Source organism: Cuculus canorus, chromosome 18, assembly GCF_017976375.1.
Source record: "Cuculus canorus isolate bCucCan1 chromosome 18, bCucCan1.pri, whole genome shotgun sequence".
Lineage (NCBI taxonomy): Eukaryota > Metazoa > Chordata > Aves > Cuculiformes > Cuculidae > Cuculus > Cuculus canorus.
In genome coordinates, this window is record NC_071418.1 from 826034 (window position 1) to 849214 (window position 23181).

The following is a 23181-nucleotide window of genomic DNA, read 5'->3' on the forward strand; positions in this document are numbered from 1 at the left end:
GACTTCAGAGGCAGACTCTCCTGTGCAAACCCCACAGGCTCAGTCAGGTGGGGTTGGGGATGGTTTAGGTCCAAGCTGCATTGTTTCTGTTCCCTCTTCTGTTGCAGGGCAAACTGGTTTCTGTCTGGGAGCTCTGGTGAGCTGATCCTCCTGGCTTCGTGGCTGGTAATGGGGATGTGGCGTTCCTCACGGAGCTGGTGAGCCCACAGTGTCCATCCAGAGAGAATGGAACTCTCCATGGAAGGTAAGGAGAGGTTTGTGTGTCGCAGGATGAATCCCCAAGCCCTGGGGTTCTTGAAGCCGGCAAACACGAGATGTATGAGCTCGGAGCTGTGAAACACGTCCCGAGTGGCTGATTAGGGGTGGGAGTGGGTGCGGGAGCAGAGGTTATCGTGTGTGAGGATGTGACGAAAGAGATGGAAAACAAGAGTGAAAAGGGGCCCATTGGTGCTGGGCAAGAACACCCAGTGTGCGCCGTTGTGTTCGATGTCAATGGTCATGTTTGACGTCTGACCAACCTCTTGCCCTGATGCGTGGGAGCCCGGGCGCTCTGATCTGGGCAGGGTTTCGCCACTACCCATGGCTGGATTCGCTCTGAGCACCCGCACCTCCACCCTGCTCGGAGGACCATGGCCTTCCTCCCCGCGTTGCTGCTCTGGGGTCCCTGCGTGCCAGACCCCATCCTAGAGCTTAGCGGGGAGCTGGGATCTCCAGCGTTTTTTTGGTGGCTTTGGTTTGCAGAATGAAGCCAACGGTTCACGTGTAAGACATGAACAAACCTGGCTGTCATTTGGTGCACAGGTCCTGAACTGGGAAATGGAGGCCAGGAGTCTGGATACATCCTCGGGTAAAGAAGTTTGAGTGAAACCGGAGGGTTTTCTTTTAAAGGTGGGCCTCAGGCAAAGTGCTGGGGCCCAGGGGTTTTGCCAGCAGGACAGCACGTCTGGGCTGCCTTGCCCTCTCCTGGCTTTGGAGGCGAGGTTGAATCCAGAGGGGTTGTAAAGCCCTGGTTAATCCTCCTGATTTGGCCTTTCCGATGAAGAAGAGCAGCCGTTTAACGTGAACGTATTGACGCGCGTTCAGGCAAGTCACTAAGTAAGCAAAGGAGCAGGGAGGGAGAGGATGAGTTGGACTGACTGGGGCCATCCCATAAATCACTGCCCGGCTCTGCCCCGGAGGAGCTGCCTTTACTCAAAGGCTGCAATGCTTGGAGCGCTGTTTGCCCCTCCGCTATCAGCGATCGCTCGTTAATGGCGTTATCGGGGCACTTAGCAGTAATAACACCCAGGCTGGGCCAAGCGGATCTGTAAACAGGACCCGGGAGGAAGGAAGTTTGTGCCTGGCTGCTGTGTTTGCCCAAAGGCCGCCGGAGGAGCCCCACGTGCCTCACGGCTCCCCGGATCACCCACACCCTTCCTGCTCCTCTGCCGATAACGGCGCCGATGACGTCCCCCGTGGGGCTGTTGGGTGAGCGCCTTCTGGGGGATGGCAGAGAGCAGCCTCGCCCGCACCGACGAGGGCGCGGGCTGCCGCGAGGGCATGGGGTCCCCGTCCCTGGAGGGGCGCAGAGAGGGGTAGATGATGTGCTTGCGGATGGTTTAGTAGTGGATGGGGACAGTCAGACTTGATCTCAAAGGGCTTTTCCAGCCAAGTGATTCTATCATTCTGTGAGGGTGCTCCCGCTGCGCCGCCGCAGCTCCGTCCCCGCTGGCTCTGGGGGCGCGTGCTGGCCGCGCTCGTGGAGCACTGTTGGTGCAGGTGGCTTTGAGCTCCCGCCAGCGCTGAGCCACTCCGCGGTGGCCGGGTCGGCTCTCTCGCTCCGGGCAGTGTCCCTCCAGCTCCAGCCCTGCTCTCGGGTCGCCCCTCGCCTCGTGCTGCAGACCCTTCCCTCCTCTCCAGCCTCGTGAGCTCCCGGTGCAGCCGCTTTCCAGCTGCGGTATTGACAGGTAATCATTAACTCGGATTTCTCCCTGTCTGACACACCTCAGCGCAAATGATCCAGATAAAAGACTTGCTTTTTTTGTTCTAACAAAACAAAACTCGCCCTCAAATAACAGATGATTAAGAAGCAGAGGAGGGGATGCAAACCCTGGTAGTGGTGGGAGGATGACTCAGTTCTGGCCTTGGCGATGTCCTTGCCTGCTCTCTTCCGAGCAGTGATTTCCAATCTCCTGCTCTTTGGCTCTTCCCCTTCTCGCTGCTCTCCCTTGCCGGCCCCGCGTGCCTCAGACCAAGGTCTGGATCAGGACCTTTTTGGCACTCCTGGAGTGTCTCACGTCCTGGGGCTGGGCCTGCAGCTCCCTGGGCTCCCAGCCTGGCAGCCCTTGCTGACTGCTGTCAGTGGGGCTCAATGCTCCCACCAAAGCCCCAGAAATGCCCCTCTGGTCTCTTTTCAGAACAGAGGAGCAGCTCCGACCCTGCCCGGCTCCCCGTGCCCATCCCTGGGAACCCGGACCAGGCACCAGTGGGGGTGCGGGAGGCAAACCCCGGGGGTCCCCGGGACGGGGCAGGTGGCTGAAAGGGTTTTCTGCCCGCGTTGGAGCTCGGCAGCTTGGGCCAAAACAGCGGGTAGGGGTGTGCGTAAGACTGTTGTCTCTGCACCGTTTATGTCTTTTCTGACTTCATCTGAGGCTCCTATGGTTCAAATTAATAAGGCTTTTGTTTTACGAAAAGTGAAGCCTACGGGAAGAGATGGGATTGATGGGGAAGATAGAGCCAGGGCTTTGCTGGCTTGGTGAGGCCGGGAGAGACTGCATCGCTGCTCCCGGGCTGCGAAAGGAAGGATCAACCCCAGGGGAGCAGGGTCAGCGCTGTCCTGCGGCGCAGGGCCAATTGCGGCATTTTACCCCCTCCACCTGCCTGGGGACGGACTGCGCTCGGGGAGACCCGGCAGAAGCTCCGCTCCCTGCTGCTGTGGGGAGAGGTTTGGGGGGAGAGGTGGTTGGACAGGCCTGAGCCCAGGCTGCCCGATGGAAAATCGCATCGCTCCATCTCTGGGATGGTGACTTCCATGTATTTGTTTTCCTTGGGCAGATGCACACGGGTCTGCGGGAGAAGCCTGAGGGATCCCTGGAACAACGATCCCCAACAGCTCAGCTGGGCTTTGCCCACTGGGCAGCGTGGGCTCCTGCAGGAGCCTGGGTGCGGCAGAGGGGTCCGTTCTGAGCCCCTGCATCCCACAGTCCCACAGCAGCTCCTGCAGAGCTGCAGGGTCCGAGCCCGCCCGGGTCCAGGGCGGCACTGGCAGCCTCTGAGGCTCAGCGGCGCACGGTCCCTCCAGGTCAGGGAAAATCAGCCCTGGTTTTGGAGTGATTTCTGTGTGAAGGAGGTCCTTCAGGAGCCCAGTGGTACAGGGAAAATCAATAAATAACTTTGCATACAAAAACATTCATATATTTAAAAAATCATTATGTATTTAAAAAAAGAAACCCCAATCCCTTTCTCATTGCCGAGCCTGCAGTGCCCGTGGGAACTTTATGGGTCTTGAGCCCTGGTTTAGGATAAGAAGTGTGCTTAGAGCATCCTTTACCAGGGTCAGCCCAGCCCCGCGCTCTGTTGGCCGCGGTGGGCGAGCGCCGAGGCAGCAGCGGTGCTGCCCTGGAGAGGAGGGCGAGAGCAGGGGCCGCGGTGAGGGCTGAGACCAACGGGCAACGCAGAGAGGAAGGATTAAAATGGTCCCCAAAGCCTTCGGGGGGCACCAGGTTGTTTTTCACATCTCTGCAGGGGAGTGGTTTCTGACTGGCCATACCAGAAGCCAAAGTGGTTTCCCTTCCTTTGCCGTCCCCGCCGGTGCCAGCCCCTCGTGCCCAGCGGGTCAACGTGTGCAGGTGGGCACTGAGGGTGCTGAGCACCCGCCGAGGGGCCGGTGGCCACGGGGGCGAGCCGGCTGCGAGGACGGCGAGTCTCTGCATGACCTAAGGGTGGTTACCATGATCCTACTCTGGACACCTTTCTTTTTATATCTTTTTTCTTTTAAGCTTTAAGACCCTCAGGTGTGCATGTACACATCTACACATGGGTAGCAAAAATAAAATCTGGACTGGGTTTGGATGATCTTCACTGGCGGTTCGTAAATGCCCCAATGCTGCATGGGGACGCGATTCCGACAGTGCTTGGGGACCCCTTGGGACAGGCGGGTGGTCTCCCAGCCCTGGGGTGAGGAGGAGGTGGATGGGTTGAGGAGGAGCTCATCTTCCTCACAAGAGTTTGTTAGGACATGATGTAGACCTCCAGCAAACTGGCCACCGCGTGCATGCGGTAGAAGATCCCAAAGGGCAGGCAAATGTCCACGATGGCCGGCCACATGGAATCGCCGTAGAAGTTCAGTTCTGTGTCGTTGTCAAACTGGGGCCGTGCGCCAAATGCTGGCACGATCCAGAGCTGTTGGAGGAAATGGGAGAAGAGCACGGTGAGAAAGGTGTGCGGTAAGGTAAGCGCCTGCAATCACAGCTACCGAGAGATGGGAAAAGAGTGACCTTCTGAGCCTGGGACCAGCTCCAGGAGCCTCTGTTTGCATTAAGATTAAGTATCATCTCGTGGTATACCCTAAGCCTGCTTTTGGTTCGTGCTCAAAGACAGGCTTGAACCATGCGCTGGAGGACTCACCAGGGAAGAACCTGAGGGTGTTGTGTGTTAGCACGAGCCCAGCCTGCTCAGTGTCTGGACGGAGCAAGTGTGGGCAGGGCTGAGCTGGGAGCAGCCTGGTCTTCCCAGGCTGCGTTGGGTGTGAAGCCAGCCGGCATCTGTATCCAGCTGCATCGGGGTTGTCAGCCTGTTCTTTGTGAGCTGCTGTGGGGACACAGTGTGCCTCACCAGCTGGGGACTGGGAGGCTCTCTGGAGACACGACGTGTGCTTGGCTTTTGGGAGGTGCAGCCCTAATCCTATGTTTCCTTTGCAGGGACCTGCAGTCCCTGGTGCTCGTGAAGCGGAAGCCCCAACTGAAGCTGTCAGCGACTGGTTTCTCCTGACAGCACCTGGACTCTGGGTTGGCCATGGGTTTGAGAAGAGCCATTTTGCTGTTTCTCAAGAAAACCCAGACTTCACCTCAGGTATTTGTCATTTTACACGTTTTCTCTGGGGGAGTGAGGGAAGGGTTTAATGTATTTCGTTGCTTTCAATGAGCTATTCTATATATCTGTTAATACAGACATTGGAAGTGATTGTCTTTTACCCATCAATGCTATTGTCTGATGTTCCTGTGATGAGCGACATCTTCTGTCAGCGCAGCCTAAAACCTCTCTAACTCCACGGCAGTTGCTTTTGCTTTGATGTGAGAAGGGAATCACCGGTCTCGGCACGTGCAAGTGTAAGTACGTGTGCTCCCTGTCCTCTGGGGGCACGGGAAGGGCTGTTTGGCATCGGCTGTGTCCGGTCCCTCACAGACCCTTCTCCTGTGCGCTTGCCTCCCTCTCCCCCTACCCTGACAAACTCGCCATTCTGCAGGTACTCACTATGATATTGCTCAGCAGGAGGAACATGGAGATCTCCCTTAAGAACTTCCTCCTCCAGTTCATCTTCTTGGGGGCGGTGAGGGACCGCACGAGGTCAGAAGGGTGGACGGCTTCAGCGCCAGAGGCAGAGTTAGGCGCCAAGGAGCTGCCGCTTTCGGGCACACGGAGAGACACCGCATTGATGTTGACAAAGGTGAGGCCATAGAGACCCTTCTGGTGAGAATTGTGCTTGTGGTCTTCCTTAGGGGGCTGCCGATGAAGGCCTTCAATGATGAAGATGTTCTGGAAGGTGTGCTGAGCAATCATAAGGAGGGCGTAGGTGAGGTTAAGTGCGCTGATAGCGTCCCTTGGTGTGCTGGCTACGATGGCCACGATGGAGTAGTAAGAAATAGCGTACTGCCCCAAGGCTGCTCCCATCAGCAGAGCCACATCCAGCGTCCTGGTTGGGTTCTTGTGCCGATCCATGTCTCTCTTGTCAAATCGGTAGATGACAGAGCCACCGATGCAGACAAGAGACATCAGGCCCAGACAAACAATATTGAAGGTGTAGTACATGGTGAGTGCTTGGATCTTCTTGCTGTGTTCAGTGCTGGAATTTACCTGCACCTCATAAAGAATAAGAACTCCCAAACCACTCACCAGAACGATGAGGCCCAACACGATGCCTACAAAGAAGGTCCTTCGGAAAAGCCTGAACTTCAGGCGGTTAAGGTGGTGGGAGTGGTGGTCTATGAAGCGTCCAACGTTCTTCCACATGACGTAGACCATGGCAGAGGCAAAGAGGCTGTACTCAATGTTAAAGGGGTACAGCCAGAAGTAGCCGTTCTTGAAGACCTGGCAGATTTGGCTGTTGCAATTGCATTCTTCGGCTGAGCTACTCCTCATGCCCGCTGAAACAAGATAGAAACACACGGGTGCTGTGGTATTGAAACAAGGAGCCAGCACTCGTTAGCAGCCCTTAAGGACCGGGTGATCTGGCTTCACAGATGGGCAGGTTACCTTTCAGGAGCCACCTGAAGATTTCCTCTGTCGCGTTCTTCTTCAACTTTGAATGCGCTTTGTGAACGGACTCATCTGTCACCGCTGACATCCACACTGCCAGGTTTGTGGTCAGTGTCAGCATCAAGCCGCACCTGCGGAAGAAGGAGAAGGTTTGTGAGGTTAAAGCAATGGTTTTAGGCCATGTTGCTCTCATCGTGTTACAGATGTGCATGTGCTCCAAGGGACTGTGGGAGCTGCCCACAGTGGTGCAAGGACTCCAGGGGTCAAGGCTAGGAATCCTAACCCTTGCTTTGCTGCTCTTGCTCTCTTCCTTTCTTTTGTCCATGCTCATGAGAATCAGCAAGGCCTGATTCCTTGGGCTGGGTTTGGAAGAGCTTCTCGGGAGTGAATAGACTGATAGGTCTGGATTGGTCCCTGGTAGATCTCGTCTTGCAGAAGAGCACAAGGTCTTGCTTTAGGCTGAGATTTGCCCACTGCATTGCTGTCTTCCCCAGGAATGCAACATTCAGCTATGAATAATTCTATTTAATGCTAATTATTTATTTAGTATTAATCTGCTGTGAGTAGTGCTTGGGTTCTTGAATTGAATCCCAACCCTGCAAGATCCAGAGGTCATAAACCCCAGCTGCTTGGGCTGGGATCTAAGGCCAGCTAGAGACTCAGCAGGTTTGGGTTTGGCCAGTGTTAAGGGAGGTGAGGTTTAGCCCCTGGTTGCGTCTCAGCTGTGTGAGAGTGCGGGGTTTGCAGTGGCTCTGGTCTCCTGGGCTGGTGGGATTCAGGGAGCAGCAGTGCTCACCTGGTGACGTTCAGGTGGACGTGGACACAGTCTTTGGCAGAGATCCACAGGAAGTACGTCTGGTGGGGCAAGAGAAGAAATGTTATTTCTAGCAAAGGAAGAAGCAACACACATCACTGTGAGGTGGCCATGTCCTTGCTCAGCACAGAGCAAGCTGGAGTGTCCTTCACTGGGGTAAATCTGGTTCCAGCTTACCAGCCCATAATCCCAGCCATTTGCTGAATGTGATGTGTTCTTCCTTTGTTCCTCCTGCTCCTCTGCCTCTGCTTGGCTCTGTTCTTGTTTAACTTGTCCTTATTTAACCTCCCCCAGCCTGGTTGTTGTCCCAGATCAGGTGGCCCTCTGTGTAGGCACTTGGAACTGTGAGGCTCTTCCTGCCCTGACTGTCCTCCTCCCTCTCTGTTCTTCATGGGAAAGGAGACCTGGCTGGATGGGGGCTGCTTAGAGCTTGAGACAAACCATCCCGGCGTAAGCCAAAACGTCTCAGGGTGGCAACAAGTTTAAACCAACACCCTAAAGTGAGTTGCCCCAGCTGGATGTGGCTGGAGGGAGAAGATGTGGGCTGGGTGGTGGCCGAGCTGAGCTGTGTTTGCTGCAGGGAAGCTGAACGATGTCCGTGAGGTCAGAGCTCCTTCCACTGGCGGCTCTGCTCCTATCCCTCCCCAGTATAAAGCACAACCATCTCACCTGGACGACCACGAATATTGCTTGCACGATGGGGTAGATGATTTTGATGGCAGACAGGCAGCTGTAGAAACTGGAGTAATATCCTATCTTGAATACATCCATGACAAGGCTGAAAATGGCAAACAGGACCAGGCCTCCTGTGGAGGAACCAGAATATCTGGGGTTGGACAGATGTGTGAACACACAGGGTAATGCAGATAGATGAGAGGGAGAGGAACAGTTGCCGTGGAGAGGCTTTGTTCTACCTAACGTAGAGGTGCTGAGCCTCTGCAAGGGAGGATGAGACTTTGCCCCAGGTGGCTGCTGTTTCATAGAAACATGGAATAGTTTGGGCTGGAAGGGACCTCGAAGCCCATCCAGTCCCACCCCTGCCACGGGCAGGGACACCTCCCACTGGATCAGGGGCTCCGAGCCCCATCCAGCCTGGCCTGGAACCCCTCCAGGGATGGGGCACCACCACTGCTCTGGGCAACCTGGGCCAGGGCCTCCCCACCTGAACAGCAAAATGTTTCTCCCTAAGATCTCATCTCAATCTCTCCTCTTTCAGATGAAAACCGTTCCCCTCATCCTCTCCCCACCCTCCCTGATCCAGAGCCCCTCCCCAGCTTTCCTGGAGCCCCTTTCAGCACTGGAAGCTGCTCTGAGGTCTCCTCACACCCTTCTCTTCTCCAGGCTGAACAACCCCAACTCTCTCAGCCTGTCCTCGTACAGGAGGTGCCCCAGTCCTGGGATCATCTCCATGGTCTTTTCTGGCCTTGCTCCAGCAGATCCGTGTCCTTCTTGTGCTGAGGACTCCAGAACTGGATGCAGGACCCCAGGTGAGGTCCCCGCAGAGCAGAGGGGCAGAATCCCCTCCCTCGCCCTGCTGGTCACATTTATAACACCTGATGCCCACATGAACTCTCTGCCCTGCATGTCCCTCCAGCCCCGGCCACCGAGAGCTCCTACCTCTCAGCCAGATGGGCCCAGCGTGGGAGTCCTTGCAGAGGATGGCATCTGGGCACCGGGCAGTGCCGACGAGGTAGAAGATGATCCATACGATGACTATCAGCATCATGACAGTCAGCAGAAAGAAGACATCGTAATCATGCACGGCAATCTTCTCAAAAGCCCCGCTGCTCACCAGCGTGCAGGCCAGCAGGGCCAAGTGCACAGCCAGCAGGATGGAGAACATGCGGCCGCCTTTCTTCCATACTTCCTTTGAGGCAGGAGTGGAGCTGGGCTGATGAGGCTGGTGGCTGAAAGATGCTCTCTGGCTTGAAGCCAGGCTGGTTTTGTCGTCCTTGTGTCCGCAGCCCATGCTGGAGCTGGAGTGTCTGCTCTTGCTGTCCTTCCGCACAGGCTCTTCACTCATGATGCACCCGATGCCTCAGCTGAGGGTTCGCGCTGTTGGGAGGAGAGCCCCGTGAACGAGAGGTGTCACTTCATTTTGAATAGTCCAGGGCTGGACCAGAGCAGGACATATGAGGAGCAGGAGAGGACGTATCAGAGGAATGGGGAAGGCTGAGACAAGGACCACAAAAAGAGGGATGAGCTCATTTTAGCCTTTCTCTTCCCGGTTCCCTGTAGGCTGTGCTCTTGCTCAAGATGATTGTGCTTGGGGAGCTCCTAGGTCAGGTTAATGAAGCGTGACTATTTGTCACACAATGTTTAGGTGTTTATTGATGCAAGATGATGGAAAAGCACCAGCAAAGCACCCACGGGATCAAATATCCAGGGGCAAACAGCCAATGTGGTTTGATTTCTAAATGCCAACCACCAACCATTCTGAGGAAATGCCATACTTCCTGATGGGGAGTGGGCCTCGGCGAGGTAAGAAAGACCTGGGAGCCTCTGGAACGTCACAGCATGGTTTATACCAGTTCCTGCAAGGAGGTTGTGAGCTATTTCCACTGTTGCTCCTTCTAAAGCCCTTTGCCTGTGCCCAGCTTGGGACTTCACTGATTCCCAATGAAAAACCCAAAGCAAAGCAAATTGACCATTTGAACAAAGCTGTCCCACCAACCTGGTTTGCTGCCTGGAATCCAAATCTCCGTTCTTGCCAGGCTGCCTGAGAAGTTTCCCTGTTGCTGCAGCTTGGTCAGCAGAATAATTTATACCCGTTGGGATGTCTCGGTGATTTATACCATGTCTGGAGCCGACAGCGGTGCTTCATGGGCTTCTCAGGGAAACTCATGTGATCCATTTTGTGCAATAGCTGGTTTTGGGGAAGCAGGAGAGAGATGAAGAGATAAGGGTTATTTACCCGGGGAGGGCACGAGGTGACAGCACTGCTCAGCATGGCACGGACCGCTCGGTCGCAGGGTCACGCTCACCGTGGAGCGAAGCCATCCCATCAAACCCATCTCCCTACATGCATGAGATCTCTTCCCTTGAGAGAAGATGGTTTAGGTGGTGAAGTTCTTTGCTGATGGGTTTTGGGCTTGGCTTTCTGCATAACTGAATACGATAAATAAGGTGCCTCACCCACTTCTATTCCCATCACTGTGCTCTGTGCCTGGAATGTTTTTGAGGTCAAGGAAGACATTTGTGTCTGTGCAGCTCGGTCCTTTCCCACCTGCGGTGGCAACAATGAGGAAGGGTTAGCGCTAGAGCAGGGCAGGATTTGGGGGCTGGAACCCATCTTCCCCTCTGCTGACGCACAGCCTTTGACTTCTCAGGGTGGGGTCACATTTCTCTGGCCCTGAGGAGCTTAACTTCTCTCCTTTCAAAAAGAAAGAAGTCACGTTACAGACCGCAGCGAGGATGGGATCCGTGTGCTTGGGTGAGGGGAGAGCACTTGCGCAACATCTCTGGGGTGACCTCGGCGGGGAGACGGGGACGGGGTTTACTCCTCCCGGGATGCCTCTGGTGGAGACCACGCTCGGAGCCCCGATCCGTGGCAGGGGTGGAACTGGATGTGTTTTGAGGTCCCTTCCAGCGCAGCCCCTGCGCGGTTCCCCGTCGGGGGCTGCTGCCCCGGGGCTGTCTGCTGGGCCCCCGGTGCCCTTCCTGCCCGCTCAGCGCCCCTTCCTGCAGCGACCTGAGCTCGCTGGGACGGTGAAGGACACAGCGCGGGCCCTGCGCGGCTCTCTCCGGTGCTGCCACCGGCCGCTGCCCCGGGGATGCCCTGCGAGGCCTCAGCGCTGGTGGCTCTGCTTCTCCCGGTCTCCTTTCCCAGGGAAAGCCCAGACCCCGCGAGGTGAAGCTGAGCTGGTAATCGAGGTGCAGAAGCCGGAGGTTCAGAGCCCCCCTGGGCTAAATACACTGATTTATCCTCCCTCTTTTATCCTTTGCAGCCAACAACAGAGGGAGAGCCTTCCCTGCCGTGGGCCACGCTCCCAGTGCCCGCAGCATAACAAGCTTAATTAGTAATAATGCAAGAATCATTAAATGCCTTTGGTAATGAATTGCAGACATTACTGCTCTGCTTTCCACCTGGAAGGATCCCAGCCACAAATACCTGGATGCCTGCCGCATCCCGTCGCCCAGGGAGGCTGAGCGGGTGAGGATGAATGTGCCCGACGTGAGTAAACCCGGTGGGATGCTCCTTCCCCCGTGTCCGCAGGCAGGCGTGATGCTGCCTCTGTGCCGGTCACCTGGGGGTTAATCACAGCCTGCGCGGGTGCCCTGGAGCTGCTTTTGGGCCATCCCGATGTCTTGGGGCATCTCTTTTCTCACAAATCAAACTGTTCTCTGATTTCCCTCCTCTCTGCTCTTTCCCTTCCAGCCCTCTCTGCTGCTGCCTCACAGTCCTTCCCCGTTTCCCTGCTCCCTTTTCTCCCCACTGGCTGGGTTTGCCTTCTCCAAACCCTGGCTGCCCCACAACTCTGGTGGCCGAGCCAGAGTCCAGCTGGAGATCTCCATCCCCATGGTTGGGATACACACTGGAGAGGAGCAGGAAATTCCTCCTCTGGGCACATCCAGCCCTGGTGCTGCAGACGGCAGAGGGTGCCCGGGAACCAGGAATCCTGAGCTGGAGGTGTTGCCTGGGGCCATCCAGATCCCCAGGGGGAATTCGGTGTCACATGAAAGATCTTGGAAGCTGCGCTCTGCCCCTCATGGCTGAGCTCCAGGCAGGAGTGGGCTTTGTTTGAGGAGGGTATTCGGCCTCCGAAGAGGGAGAAGGGGGCGAGGACGGGGATTTTTCCAGTGTGAGTTGTTTTGGGTTCGCCTGGATCCCTGCTGTGGTGCAGTTCCCTAGAAAGCAGAGTCCCGTGGGCACGGGTGGGGTAGTTGAGGGACACGGATGGAGGCTGCGTCTGCTGTTGTCTTCCTAGTGACTTTAGGGATATATATATATATATATATATATATATATATATATTTACCAGGAAAAAACAAGCTGTGAATGTGCCGGGTATTGCTCTGAAATCAGCAGCAGTCCCCAGACTGCCCTCAGCCACCTCCGCGTGGAGCAGGAGCCTCCCTGCGGGTCCCTGCTGCTGCCCCGCTCCCGTGGCGCTGCGAGGGGACACAGCGGGGGCTCAGATCCATCAGCCCACGCTTCCTTCTGTGGCCGCTGCCACCCCTCGCTGCGGATGGGGTAGATACGGCGAGGGGCGTCGGGCAGGATACGGCCCATCAGCCTCTCTGGCAGTCTCTGCGCTCAGGGCACAGGTAGCCCTGGCGAGCGGCAGCTGCGTGGCCCTGTACCCACAGCTCTTGGCTGAGCGCGATGCAGCGATGCAGCTTAATTGGAGCTTTTAATTGCCGTGGAGCTGGGGCGTGAAGGTTCGCTGCGAGCAGCGCTCGGGGACAGAGGATGCTTAGGACCCAGGGGAAGTGCTGGAGAGCCTGTCTGGCTGGGCTTGGAGGAGCTCCTGCCTCCCCAGCCAGGACTTCTCAGGTGTCCTGCGACCGTGACTGCGACCGTGACGCTGCGCCAGGCGAGCGGGGCCCTGCCAGCAGCTCCCCGTTCCCCACATCCATGCCCATCCTCTGAGTCCCCCGGGGCACCCATGCGCCTGCCCAGGGACCACTCCACACCATGAACGACCAGTACCACCGAGCAGCCCGGGATGGCTACCTGGACCTCCTGAAGGAAGCCACCAAGAAGGACCTGAACTCACCGGACGAGGATGGCATGACCCCAACCCTATGGGCTGCCTACCACGGCAACCTGGACGCCCTGCGCCTCATCGTCAGCAGAGGGTGAGTCTTGGCAAACTCTCGGTGCTGGTCACAGGGACAGAGCCGCTCGGAGCCCACCTTTCCCCTTCCCTGTGCTCAGCACGGGTGCCGATGCTCGCAGAGTGGTGGCTTCTGTCCCTAACACCACCGACCCCTTCCTTCCTCCCTGCTGTTTGGTTGTGCTCGGAGTCTGATCCAATGCCCCGATAACCACTCTGCTTTCCCAGCTCCTCTGACCCTGCAGCCAGGCCGTGACGCTGCCCCAGCCGCTGCCTGCAGCTCCCGCAGGGGCAGAGTCCCCCCTGCGCCCCTCTCAGCGCTTTGGCTGTCAGGTCTTGTAGAGGCAGGGATGGAGTGTGACATGTTGGGTCACTGCCATGACAAAAGCCCTTTTAAACAAAGGAGCAGAAGGAATACCAGCTCCTTCTGCCCCTAGAAATGCTCGCAGAGAGGTGGCTGTGGTGCCAGCTGGCAAGAGGTGACACTTGTCTGGTTTACCCAAAGCGAGGTCCCAATGTTGTGACCACTGGGCAGCCCGGAGAGCCCCTGGAGCCCAGGACAGGCAGGAGCGATTTCCCAAAAGCAGATTTCTTCGAGCCCAGTCACCCCCGTGAGGGCTGTTTGATGCTGATGTGTCCTGGTTCCTTCACCCTGAGCTGCCAAACCTGAGCATCTCTGGCTCCACAGGTGTGGGTGCGGTGGAGAGAAAGGAGTGGGACTGAGGGGACTTGCTGGGCTGGAGAGCTTTGCATCTTGGAGCTGGGGGAACTGCATAAGGAGGTCTGTGCTAAGGCGAGAGCTGTCTTGCCTGGTTCCTTCCTGTGTGTATGTGGTTTTCCTCCGCTCCTCGATAAAGAGCCCCTCCCTGGCTTTCCTGCAGGGATGATACCCTGAAGTTAGAGATGGTTTCAAAGTCTCTTTGATGGCTCAAAAATCTTTCTGGAGGGGTGTTCACCTACAGCGTGGCCTTTCACACTGGCTTTATGTCTCTCTCTAATGTTCCGTCTCCTGCCTCCCTCGCAGGACACCCTGCGTGCCCGCGCGTCCAGACCAACAGCTTCTGCTCTCCCCGGAGCCGAGGGCTGTTCTTCCATGGAGGGGCCCCTTTTATAAATCCACATTGCATTAAATGGTCCTTGTGGGCTCAATCAATCGAGTTCAGCTTGGCTGCTGCTTAATTAACAGCCTTAAATGTATTTGTTCCTGACAGGGAAAATAGCCTGGTGAAAGCCCGGTGCCCTTTATGTGATGGATGGTGGAGCAACGCACGTGTCTGTGGGGCCGCAGGGTGCATTTGCATCCGTGCATTAATCTCTGGGTGCCAAGTCCTTGCCCAGGACCATGCAGAGCTCAGTGGAGGCTCTGTGCCGCACTCGGCACAGTGTGGAGGCAGGAACAGCTCTGCCTGGGCTGGCTGCGAGGGGCAGGGAGCCCCGACCTGGGGACAGCGGGGACAGAGATGGGGAATCGAGCAGGACACGGAAAGCCCGTGGGCAGAGCCCGTCACGCTCTGTCAGTGCCTACGGGGACGTGCAGTGGTGTTTGAGTCTTGTTCAGAGGTGAAGCTCAATTCTTTGTTAGATACAACACTGCTGCACCTGCACTATAACAGTTGGGAAGTGAGAGTGAGGGACATGGAGTGCCCTAAAGCATCAGGGAATATTTCTTTGGCCTCTGCTGTCCAAATATTATTCCATCAGCACATAGAGCCCTGCACTGTGGGGCAGGAGAGCGTGGGAACGCGCACGGAGCAGTGCCTGGAGGAGCCGAGGCGCTGAGTCCCTGCAGGGATGGGGTGGAGGGCAGAGCGAGGGCTCCGGCTGGGCTGCAGGGGGTGGAAGGCGCGGGGGGAGATGAGGGCTCCTGGGGCAGCGAGAGACACTGAATCCTCCCTGCCAGGGGTGCTGGTGCCCAGAGGACCCCGGGGACTGAGCGCTGGGGCCTGGTCGTTACGAAACGCCTGGGTGAGGCTGCGCAGAGGCGCCCTGAGCGAGCGGCGCTGTGCCAGGCAGCGGGGACGGGGGGAGCGGGGGGCAAACCCCACGGCTGCCATCACCATGGCGTGCTGAGGGCTGGGCTGGTGGCTGCGGCATTATCCAGGCTCTGTCATCGGTTTAGGGTAGAGTTAGATTAGATTAGATTTAGATATAGATGAGATTTTAGGAAGGAATTTGTTACTGCGAGTGTGGGGAGGCCCTGGCCCAGGCTGCCCCCCGGAGCAGCGGTGGTGCCCCATCCCTGGAGGGGTTCCAGGCCAGGTTGGATGGGGCTCGGAGCCCCTGATCCAGCGGGAGGTGTCCCTGCCCGTGGCAGAGGTGGGATTGGATGGGCTGAGAGGTTCCTTCCAGCCCATACCATTCCATGATTCTATGTTGCCTCACTTGTACACCTGTGTGTTCGACAGGCTGAGGTGCAGGGCTGAAATGGGGAGGTGGGAAGATAATAAATCCCTTAGAGCATCCTTGAGGAAAACTTGTGATCCCAGCTGGTAGAGAAGGGGTCCTGAAGCAGCCCTGTCCTAACAGCCACAGGGTCTGTGCCGCGGGGCTCCCTGTGCATGGGAGCGAAGCGAGGATTGGGGATGGAGCAGCAGCAGTGGCTCATCCTTCTTGTTTGCAATACAAACAGTCTTTTTCTTCTTCTTGGCTGGGCTCCAGCGAGGGAAGCAAACTGAATTAATGTGATGGCTGGGAAAGAGCAGCCTAACTGGCATTTACTAGTGCAGCTTTTCAGAGGCAGTAATTCTTCAGTGTGGTTCATTAGGAACTGCCGTGGCAGCGGCAGGCATCGCTCCAGCTCCAGTTAACCAGGAGTCTGAGGGCCTTGGCTGGGAACGGCCAGGACCTTCTTTGCCTCGGGGTGGGCCACTGGAGAGGCGAGGATTCATCCTTCTGCTAGACAGGGCTGCAGGCAGCTTTGTCACCCGGGATTTCTTTGCAGACGCGTGCCTTGGTTTCCCTTCTGACGAAAACGTGGGTCACAGATGCTTTGGTTGTTAGCGGCAGAGGGGTGTCGGTGGCTCGGCAGTGGGCTGGAGGGACAAGGTGGCTCCTGACATCAGCCAGGCTGCTCGAGGCAGTTGCATCACCCCGGCTGGGGCAGGGTTGCAGCGGAGGTTGCGGCACGTGAAGGTGATGTGCATCCTCTGCTCGCCGCAGGGCTGCCAGGAGCAGCGTGGCCGTGGTGTTGGAGACCTTCCCCTGGGCGATGACCTGCCAGGACGGGGAAGGAGCGGGGTGGAGCGCTGCCGTAGCTTCCTTGCTTCTGGCACCTGAGGTGGCTGCTTGAAGTCAGCGTGAGAGCAGGGCACGGCGAGGCACCGGGCGGGCAGACGTGTCCCCAGGCCAGTGTCACCCATCGCTGGTGGCAATAGCTGCGTGCCTGGCTTTTGCCCGGTATGAGAGCCCTGAGATGAACCTGACCCTGAGCATCTGGTGCTGGGTTTTGAGGGATCTGGACTTGGAGAAAAGTTGAATCCTTGTCCTAGCTGCCAACACCTGGAAAAACCTTGGGATGCAGGAGCCAAGACTTTGCTCTGGCTCCAAAATCTCATCTTTTCCACTCATTTCTAGGCTTTGCTTGGGCCGTTGCCCTGACAGACCACACTGCAGCTGGTTGGTTTTTCCTCAAGCCATAAATTATTTTTTCCCCTTCCTATATCCAAAAATGTTTGATGGGACACAAGGATGCTGTGCCCCCAGCTGGCTCCTGGTGCGAGGGCCTGATCCTTCCCACACAGCCCTGAGCCAGGGGGTGAGCCAGCCCATTGCTATCAGAGGAACTTCACACGTGCGGCCAGAGAAGGACACGTGTAAGTGCTGGTGGATTCCCTGCCTAATTGGGATCCTACGGGAGAAGTGGAGGGGGAAATACTGGCAGGAAGGGAGTGAGTGTGCGTGTCATGGTGCAAATGCAATGACTCAGGAGGTGTGTGTGTCCACCTAAGGGGCTCAATTAACAGCGTTTTCAATAAGCGTTTTATTACCGGAGTTGACTCAGCACTTGGAGACGCTTTGAAGTCGAGAAGCGCTGCGCTTCACACCTGTTATTAAAATAGGTTCCCGCTTAGTGGACCCTGCAGTCAGCATCTCCCCATGCACAGCACCCGGGAGGTGAAGTTCTGCTGGGACAGGCACCTGCCAGAGGGAGAGCCTCATGATTATTATCTGTGCTGGATCAAACACCTCTACTTTGCAAGTCACCATTCTTCTTTCCTTCTGATGCATTTTTAGTGCCTGCGGCAAGCATTTATGGGGCAAAGGGACCCAGAGATCTAATTTTGCTCTAATACCTTTGTTTCTAGGTAGCGGAAGCAGCCAGAGAAAGCTGGGTTTGATGCTCCTTCCCCTCACTTACTCTCTGAGTTGGTGGAAAGCATGAGCGAAGTAGACCTTTGCCCCCCGTGAATCCCCCCAGACCTCCCTGGCCCTGCTTTTTGCCACCCCAGCCACAGAGAGAGACGAGGATGGGCTCTGAGATGGACATTATGGAACGAGCAGCCACACGATCATCTTGGGGAGCAGAATTGTTCCTGGTGAGCCCACTGCTAAGTCACTGCTCAAATCACAAGTCAAGGTACATGTTGCGACCCTCACGGTGCCCTGGCTCATCTGCTGGCACACGCAGGGCACACATGTCCCATTGAGAGCCGACATCAACAAACGACCAACCCTTTGCGCACTGGAGTCCCACCGCCAGCCCCAGCAGTTCCAGTTTCACTGTCTCTTTAATCCTCCTCCATCAATAATTCACTCCTCTCTTGCAACTCATCAAATATTTATCCTCCCCATGAATTTCCCAGCCTGGACATGGCACTACGAGGGGAGAGAGGGATGGGAAGTTATCACTCCTGCAAACTCAGCATTGCCAGAGCACCAGCAGCTCCGTCCTTTCCTCCTGCTGGCTTCACAGCTCCTCCGTCCTGTGGTCTCCTGCCCTTCTCCTCCCTACCATCCATCTTTGAAGCCTTTCTGTGCCTCTATGCGTGATGCTGAAGGCCCTGCGTACAGCAGCCTGCAGGGTTTGGGGGTCTTTTTGGCCTTAATGCAGTTTTGAACCATTTGGACTTGATGATTGTAGAGGTCTTCTCCAAACTTAATGAATCTGTAACTCTGAGATGTGACGCTGGCAGGGGAAAGAAGTCCCTCACCTCCTGTGATCTCCGCAGTCTTTCTCTGAACTGGTTTTCACTCCCTTTCAAGTGAGACAAGCACAGAGCATGTGGGATCTGGGGGAGCGCTCTGGGCTCTGCTCCTCCCAGCTCTTGTCAGCACAGGCTCTAAAGCATCAGGGAGTCAGTGGACGTGGGCTGAAGGTCTCAAGTGTGCAGGCAGGTTCCAGCTTCCTGGTGTCACCGAGGCTCTTTCCCTTGCAGGCCTGCAGAAGGCAACCCAATGCCTGTGCTGGGTGAGTCCTCTTCCAGACACATCCCTGGAAGCCTGGGCTTGGAGCTGAGGCCCTCATGACAGAGGGAGAGGGTTTGGTCCCTCTAGAGCTCGTTGAAAGGGTGGTACGGAAGCGGGCAGGAGCGGTGCTGAGCCAGAGCTCTGCCAGAGCCCTGCTGCCTGCGGCGAGTTGCTCTTCAGGGTGGTGGAGCTGCACAGCCCTAATGAAGGGCTTTGCTCATCCGTGTGCGCGAAGGGAGAGCGCCGTGTTGACAGATCCTGCTGCTGGCTGCATATCATTAGCACACGTGCTCGGGCACGGGCTGGTGCCAGCAGGGGTGTGAACTATCTCCTGTTTCAGCAGGTCACAAATAGAGAGGAGCGGCAGGAGGACAGGCTTCCCTTCGGCCCTGGGTTTGGAGGCAGGAGACGCGAGCAGGAGGCTGTGTCCCATCAGCAGTTTGCTGGGCAGCGTCCGGTACAGTGTGAGAAGAGATGCTCACGGCGTTAGTTGAGTGTCCAGCTCTTGAGGAGCGTAGAAACCTAATCTCCACTTTCTCTGAAACTGGATTCTCAGGATGTGCTAATGCCGCTGTGCTTCAAGCCGTGCAATCGAAACCAAGCGTGGTGCAGCAACCCCCCCAAAACCCCGGCCCGCGGCCAATGCCAGAAACTTTGCTCTCGTTCTCTACTGACAGCGTGCCCTCTGGTGCCCTGAGGAGCAGGAGGGTGGGAAGGGGCAGAGACGGTGGGTTTCAGACCCACTGCCTAGGAAGGCCAGTTGGTGGTGGCGATGGTGTCCCACTCAGGGCATGGGGGATAGACAGGGGGTTTGGGATGTCTCTCCACAAAATCTGAAGGAAGGCAAGGTTTGTCGATAGAATCTGACTAGAATTTAAAGCGATGTTTGAGGTTTGAAGTTTTATAACAAGTTGAAGATCTGGGCTGCAATCAGCCCCATAGCTCAGCCCCGGGCTACTCGGAACCTGGCTTGCCTCCCTCCGAGAGCTGGTTTGATGCAGGGACCTGTGTCTCCTGAGAGCTAAACTCAAGTCACGGGACTTACTGCAGACTTGTGTGTCAGGCGTGTGATTCCACGTCAGTGCAGAAGACACCCCTCCCCCCCGAAAATTAAGCTGTGGGGGCAGAGGTAGGTAGCTTCGTATTTTGAGGATGAAACAGTCCATGCTGCTGATTTGCTCCCGCACAACTAGGACTATCTCAGTAGAGTCTGTCAGCCATTCCTGCGCACTAACCCGTTGTTTTTCTTGCTTTCTAGGGGAGATCCAGACAAATGTGACATCTGGGGGAACACCCCTCTCCACCTGGCAGCAGCCAACGGCCACCTGAACTGCCTTTCCTTCCTCATCTCTTTTGGGGCCAACATCTGGTGCCTGGACAATGACTACCACACCCCGCTGGACATGGCAGCCATGAAGGGGCACATGGAGTGTGTGCGCTACCTGGACTCTATTGCTGCCAAGCAGAGCAGCCTCAACCCCAAGCTGGTGAGCAAACTGAAGGACAAGGCCTTTCGGGATGCGGAGAGGAGGATTAAGGACTGCGTGAAGCTGCAGAAGAAGCACCACAAACGAATGGAGAAGCAGTACAGGAAGGAGATGTCGGATAATTCGGATACCATGAGCTTCTCTAGCTATTCAAGTAGCACCTTAAGCAAAAAGTTCCAACACATGTCCATGGTGACTTCCCTGCCATACTCACAAGCCACCATCCACGGCACAGCCAAGGGAAAGACGAAAATACAGAAGAAGCTGGAGAAGAAGAAGCAGGTGGATGGGACGTTCAAGATCTATGAGGATGGCAGGAAAAGCGTGCGGTCTCTGTCCGGCCTGCAGCTGGGGAACGACGTCATGTTTGTGAAGCAGGGCACATATGCCAGCCCCAAGGAGTGGACTCGGCGTAATATCAGAGACATGTTCCTCACGGATGAAGACACTGTCTCCCGTGCCATAAGTGACCCGGGTTTGCACATGGACTCTGCCCATTCAGAAGTCAGCACCGACTCTGGCCATGACTCCTTGTTCAACCGCCCTGGGCTGGGCACCATGGTGTTCCGGCGCAACTACGTCAGCAGCGGTCTGTTTGGGATCGGCCGGGAGGACGCTGGAACACTGGGTGAAGACAATGCAGATGGGGTAGGTGTCAAACTGCGGAGCCGCCTGCAGCGCTCGCCAAGTCTCAACGATAGCATTGGCAGTGCCAACAGCCTGCAGGAGAGGAACGCAGAGGAGCTGCCCTGGGATGAGGTGGAGCTGGGCTTAGATGATGATGACGAACCCGACACCAGCCCCCTGGAGACTTTTCTGGCTTCCCTGCACATGTTTGAGTTCATCTCCGTCTTGAAGAAAGAAAAGATTGATTTGGAGGCCCTCATGCTATGTTCAGACAATGACCTCAAGAGCATCAATATCCCATTGGGCCCAAGGAAAAAGATTGTGGATGCCATCCAGAGGAGACGGCAAACTCTGGAGAAGCCAGATGTCATTGTAGACACTGAACTGTAAGTAGGAGATGGGGCCTCTGAGCGATTAAACCCTTCAGCAGGTGGAGATGTGGATAATGTAAGCTCTTGTTTTCAACCCGCTTGGAAGAGTAGGAGTCCAGGTAACCTCAGTGCTTTTGTGTGTGGGCAAATTCCTGCTCGTGTGGAAACGATGAGAGTTTGGAGAGGTGGCAATAGTGTGAGTTCATTACTCAACAGCCCTGATGTGGCTGGGCAGGACGCAAAGCCCTTGTTTTGTTTCATAATCCATGTGAATGCAAACTGCTCTGTGGTCTGACTGCTGAGTCCCTGTAGCTGAGATTTTCAGCCACGCTTTGGCTTGTCTTGACTCTTTGCCTTTGGAAGGTGTTAGGAAATCAGCCGCAATTCCTGGTGGGAGCAGGCTGACGGCAGTGCCCGGTGGTACTGGGAATCCTTCCCGAAATGCTTGAGATCCTGCTCAGACCCTTGGTGATTATACCTCTGAGTTGGAGCTGTTGCTGGTTCGTGGTGTTTCCAGGGTTTGGTGGGTTTGGTTCAAGGGCCCTGTGCCTGCCATGGGAAGGCCTTAGTGCAGGTCTGCCACTGTCACATCCACTGACACTTGATGCTCTGTGGTGTTTGGGGTCCCCAGCCTCCAAACGCCTGTGTGCTTCTTGCTGGCTTTGCAGGCTCTCGGTGCAGCTCAGTCCTGGATCCTCAGAGTGCTCACAGGTTTTTCTCTTTCCCTTTGCAGATAGCAGCAGCAGCATCCTTTTCTTTTATTTTTTTGTTAATGATCGAGAAACAAACGCAGTTCTAAGTTGCCAGAAAACACAAGCCAGACACTTCCTGGGGCAGCTGAAAGCCACAGCCACCCCCACGGGTCCCTCGGGACTGCCCTCCTGCTCCCTCGCTCTGCTCCTGTCTGTGTGACGCGCGGGTGGGACCTGGTGTGGAGGAACCACTGCTGAGATCGGATCAGGCAGCTCCAGCCTCGAAGGGACCACATCAGCCGCTCGCTGGAGGAACAAGAGCGCTGCCCAGCTGGCTCAGACGCTGCTGGCACAGCCTGGGGGACCACGCGAAGCCATGAACAGGAGGAGATACATGATGGTATTTTCCAGGGGACCCAAAATAAAGAATTATACCCATGCTTTCCCGAGCAACTGGTTGATTTGGGAGTTGGGCTGGAGGAGCAGGGGATGGGGAGTCCTGGCCTCTCTCCTAGATCCTGGCTGCTTTGGTGCAGGGGTTGATACTGTGGTTTTGGAAGGCAGTTTTGCTTGGTTTGGTTTGGGGTTGGTCAGGTTGAGACGTGCAAGCCCTGGCGTTTGCCAGCAGGTGCTCAGCGTATCCGTGTGTCCGGTCTGTGCTGTATGGAGTGCGACGATCTGAAATGGAGACGATGTTTTGAACGTGTTGGTGGTTGTCCATCCCAGGGAAACAGCGTTTCTGCCCTGCGTCTCCAGCGCACTGACCTGCACAAGCAGGGCCTGGATTTTCACCTCCAGAAGTTTCCCAGGGCCGAGGGTGGCACCAGGCTGCAGCCCAGAGCCTCTTCCCAGCACCTGTGATGCACCAGTGCTCAGCTCCAATCCGCAGAGTTAGTTGTTTGCCACAGACCCACGGCAGCGCTTACTGACGGTTGCCCTGGTTTTCTGAGCCTTCAGTCCCCTGGCACCTGCAGGCAGCTCCTGGTGGAAGGAGTTTCTGGGATGCAGAAGCGGGATGGGGAGCTGTGCCCTCCCCGATCCTGCAGCCTGATGGGACAGTGCCCACAGTCCCTCGCCACGCGGCGCTGGCAGGGCGCCTGCCCGGGCTGTAACGCAAGCCACCCCATCGGAGAGATGCCACACGTTGTTCCTAGTACTGCTGATCCAGCCTTATCTCAAGGATGCAAATGATAAGGAATGACCTGAGCATGGTGTCTCCTGGCAGCCCGTGTGTGCTCAGCTCGGGTCCGTCTGGGATCCGGACCACGCTTGTCCCTTCAGAGCTGTGGAGGTGGTGGTTTTGCTGTTTAGGGGTGGGATTTGTTTGGTTTCCCTGCCTGTTTGTGCGCTCTGTGTGTGCTGGGCGTGGGGGGAACACTCTTTGTGAGGTGGTTCTCTGTCCTACTGCTCCGGGAAGTGGAGTGAAGCCCCACGGGGAGTGCTGTGGGGTCTCAGGTCCCAGCCTGGTGCCACTGCACACGGAGATGCTCCAGCATCGGCTGAGCACCACTGTGTGCTTACAGACCCAGGGAATCGTTAAGGTTGGAAAAG

At 56.4% G+C, this 23181-nt stretch overlaps 2 protein-coding genes across 11 annotated transcripts in view; one reads left to right on the top strand and one right to left on the bottom strand.

The window, feature by feature from the left end:
• The first annotated feature begins 121 nt into the window (after positions 1-121).
• USH1G (USH1 protein network component sans) lies at positions 122-22238 on the top strand. 9 transcript variants are annotated; one of them, XM_054083004.1, is made up of 5 exons: positions 122-244; positions 4899-5049; positions 5148-5306; positions 5470-5644; positions 19712-22238. In XM_054083004.1, the coding sequence occupies exon 5, from the start codon at positions 19857-19859 to the stop codon at positions 20955-20957; it is 1101 nt and encodes a 366-aa protein (XP_053938979.1). In that variant the 5' UTR covers positions 122-244; positions 4899-5049; positions 5148-5306; positions 5470-5644; positions 19712-19856; the 3' UTR covers positions 20958-22238. The 9 variants fall into 9 exon arrangements, 7 of the variants coding, with proteins under 7 accessions (XP_053938979.1, XP_053938980.1, XP_053938978.1 ...); XR_008452797.1 differs by lacking the exons at positions 122-244; positions 19712-22238 and adding exons at positions 8609-8754; positions 8862-9024 and having other exon boundaries at positions 4238-5049; XM_054083005.1 differs by lacking the exon at positions 122-244 and having other exon boundaries at positions 4238-5049; positions 5444-5644.
• OTOP2 (otopetrin 2) overlaps positions 1106-23181 on the bottom strand; it is a 28210-nt gene continuing 6134 nt past the window's right edge. The window contains exons 2-8 of one of the 2 annotated variants that reach the window (XM_009563951.2): positions 9942-10133; positions 8885-9322; positions 7937-8073; positions 7250-7308; positions 6451-6584; positions 5452-6341; positions 1106-4380 (exon numbers count right to left, since the gene is read on the bottom strand). In XM_009563951.2, coding sequence (XP_009562246.2) covers positions 4210-4380; positions 5452-6341; positions 6451-6584; positions 7250-7308; positions 7937-8073; positions 8885-9290 — 1797 coding nt within the window. In that variant the 5' untranslated portion in view covers positions 9291-9322; positions 9942-10133 and the 3' untranslated portion in view covers positions 1106-4209. Of the gene's footprint in view, positions 4381-5451; positions 6342-6450; positions 6585-7249; positions 7309-7936; positions 8074-8884; positions 9440-9941; positions 10134-23181 lie in introns of both variants that reach the window. The other variant, XM_054082994.1, reaches the window with a different exon arrangement.

What these genes read in the sequence shown, in the direction of transcription:
- USH1G (XM_054083001.1), top strand. Translation starts at nt 18,267, where the DNA reads ATGTGGGATCTGGGGGAGCGCTCTGGGCTCTGCTCCTCCCAGCTCTTG. An exon ending in CAACCCAATGCCTGTGCTGG is followed by an intron (nt 18,455 to 19,711) that starts GTGAGTCCTCTT and finishes CTTGCTTTCTAG; the next exon opens with GGGAGATCCAGACAAATGTG.